This window comes from Oratosquilla oratoria, chromosome 2 (assembly GCF_046742065.1).
Source record: "Oratosquilla oratoria isolate Oo_2021 chromosome 2, ASM4674206v1, whole genome shotgun sequence".
NCBI classification, from domain to species: Eukaryota; Metazoa; Arthropoda; class Malacostraca; order Stomatopoda; family Squillidae; genus Oratosquilla; species Oratosquilla oratoria.
This window is the reverse complement of record NC_134778.1, coordinates 42,134,983-42,137,482: the sequence shown is the minus strand read 5'-3', so window position 1 is coordinate 42,137,482 and position 2,500 is coordinate 42,134,983. Positions and strand designations below refer to the sequence as shown.

General features: G+C 38.4%; 1 protein-coding gene across 1 annotated transcript in view; it reads left to right on the top strand.

Moving 5' to 3' along the window:
• LOC143035664 (uncharacterized) overlaps positions 1–2,500 on the top strand; it is an 11,188-nt gene that overhangs the window by 5,272 nt on the left and 3,416 nt on the right. The window contains exon 2 of the mRNA XM_076202533.1: positions 711–2,500. This exon is cut by the window's right edge and continues 255 nt beyond it. Within this exon, the coding sequence (XP_076058648.1) occupies positions 711–2,500 (1,790 nt within the window). The remainder of the gene's footprint in view (positions 1–710) is intronic.

Below are 2,500 nucleotides of genomic sequence, written 5' to 3'. Positions count from 1 at the left end.
GAAGGAGAGCCAGAAATTTTCTTTCTTCAGTGGGAAAAATTGGCGCAACAGTTACAAATCCCTAAAGAAAATTGGCCATTAATCATTCAAACACAATTTAAGGGTAAGGCTCAGCAAATTTATACTTCTCTTTCAGAAGCAGAAAGCGAGTATGATAATATGAAAGCTTGTATTTCAAAAGCTTATGAACTAATACCAGAGGCCTATAGACAGAAATTCCGTAATTATAGGAAGACACCTCAGTTAACATACGTAGAATATGCGGCTCAACAAGAGAGGTTATTCAATAGGTGGTGTTTGGCTAGTGAAACGGACACCTTAGATAGACTTAAACAGTTGATTTTGTTGGAGCAGTTTAAGAATACCTTAGAGACAGATCTTAGGATTTTTATAGATGATCATGTTCCCGAAACTTTAACTAAAGCTGCTGTATTGGCTGATGAGTTCACACTAAATCATAAACCTAAGTCAAGACAAATGGAATCCCAAAAGTCAAAGTCATATATTCCAGATTCAACAAAATACTCTGATCCTTGGTCCCCAAAGAAACGCTTTGAAAATCAGTCTAGCCCATCACATTTCAGTTACAGGTCTGATTTCAATCAATATCCTCCAAACCAACCTTGGCAAAGAATGGAAAGGTTTAAGACTAATCCCCCTCTAACTTGTTCATATTGTAAACAGGTTGGCCATCACATTTCTAATTGCAGAAAGAGACTGACTAACTCATTCTCCTATTATACACGAACTCTTGTAAGTAATATAAAATCAGACGATTCAAAATCCTCTATTCAGGATAAACTACCAAAGAAGCCGGTATTGTCAAGTAATGTAGAACCCCCCTCATCAGATCATGATCCTTGTTTCAAACCATTTGTATCTTCAGGAACTATATCTCATAGTAGTAGTTCACAACAATATCCTATTTCCATACTCCGAGACACAGGAGAAAAGCAAAGTCTGATTTTAAATTCTGTCTTGCAGAATCTGGGTGAGTCATATACAGGTTATGATATATTGATAGAAGGAGTTGGAGGAATTGTAAAATGTCCATTACATAATGTTTTCTTGCGGTCTGATTTAACAACCGGAATGGTTAAAGTAGCAGTAGTAGACTCTCTTCCCATAGTAGGAATATCCTTATTGTTGGCCAATGACATCGCTGGAAGCAAAGTCATTTCTCCCTTAATAACAAATAACCCTAAGACCTCAGTAGAACCTTCAGATAACTTACAGTTGTTTCCCGCTTGTGCTGTAACCAGATCTCAGTACAAGAAATCTGAAGAGACCTATAATTTAGAATCCCTATTCTCCCAAACTGACCCATCTTCTTCTTCACCAGTTTCTCTATCTAGAGCAGAATTAATCAAAGAACAGAAGTCAGATCCTTCTCTTAAAAATTTGTACGAGATTGTTTCTTCTCCAGAAGAAGTTGAAAATATGTCACGAGGTTTCTATATAGAAAACGGAGTCCTAATGCGAAAATGGAGAGCATCCACCGCAACCGCTGACCAGCCATGGCAAGTAAGGAATCAAATAGTCCTCCCTCTTGGTTTCAGGAATAATGTTCTAAGATTGGCTCATGATACTCCCTTAGCAGGTCACTTAGGGGTAAGAAAGACCTTGTTCAACATAACCCAACATTTCCATTGGCCCACGGTTGTCAAAGATGTTGCCCAATATTGTAAAACATGTCATACATGTCAACTTGTAGGTAAGCCCAACCAGAAAATTGTAGAAGCTCCACTCCATCCCATTCCTGTAATGAAAGAGCCATTTAAAAAAGTTCTTATTGACTGTGTAGGACCTTTACCTCCTTCAAGTAAAGGAAATCAGTACATTCTCACAATCATGTGTATGAGCACTCGTTTTCCAGAAGCAATTCCTTTGAAAAATATTAAAGCTCAAAACATAATCAGAGAAATGTTGAAATATTTCACTATGGTAGGATTTCCCAAGAACATTCAAAGTGATCAAGGAAGTAATTTTCTTTCCAACAAGTTTAGAGAAACTCTTGTAACACTAGGTATAAATCATGTAACTTCCTCCGCCTATCATCCTCAATCACAAGGTGCTCTAGAGCGCTTTCACCAAACGCTCAAGACAATGTTAAGAATCTTCTGTGCTGAGAACACTCGAAATTGGGAAGACGGACTCCCCTTTTTGTTGTTCGCCACCCGAACAACAATTCAAGAAAGCCTTGGATTCAGCCCGTCAGAATTAGTCTTCGGTCATGAAGTCCGTGGCCCCCTAAAGATACTTCATGAACAATGGATGAAAGAAGAACCACCAGTTCCTTCTTTGAAATACGTGTCCCAGGTCACCGAGAAGTTGTTAGAAGCTTGGAAGTTGGCAAGAGAGAACTTGACGAATGCTCAACGAGAAATGAAAGGTCGGTATGATAAAAATTCTAAACTTAGAACTTTCTCTCCAGGAGATCAAGTGTTACTTTATCTTCCCATACCAGGAGATCCATTGCAGGCTAAATACAAAGGACCCT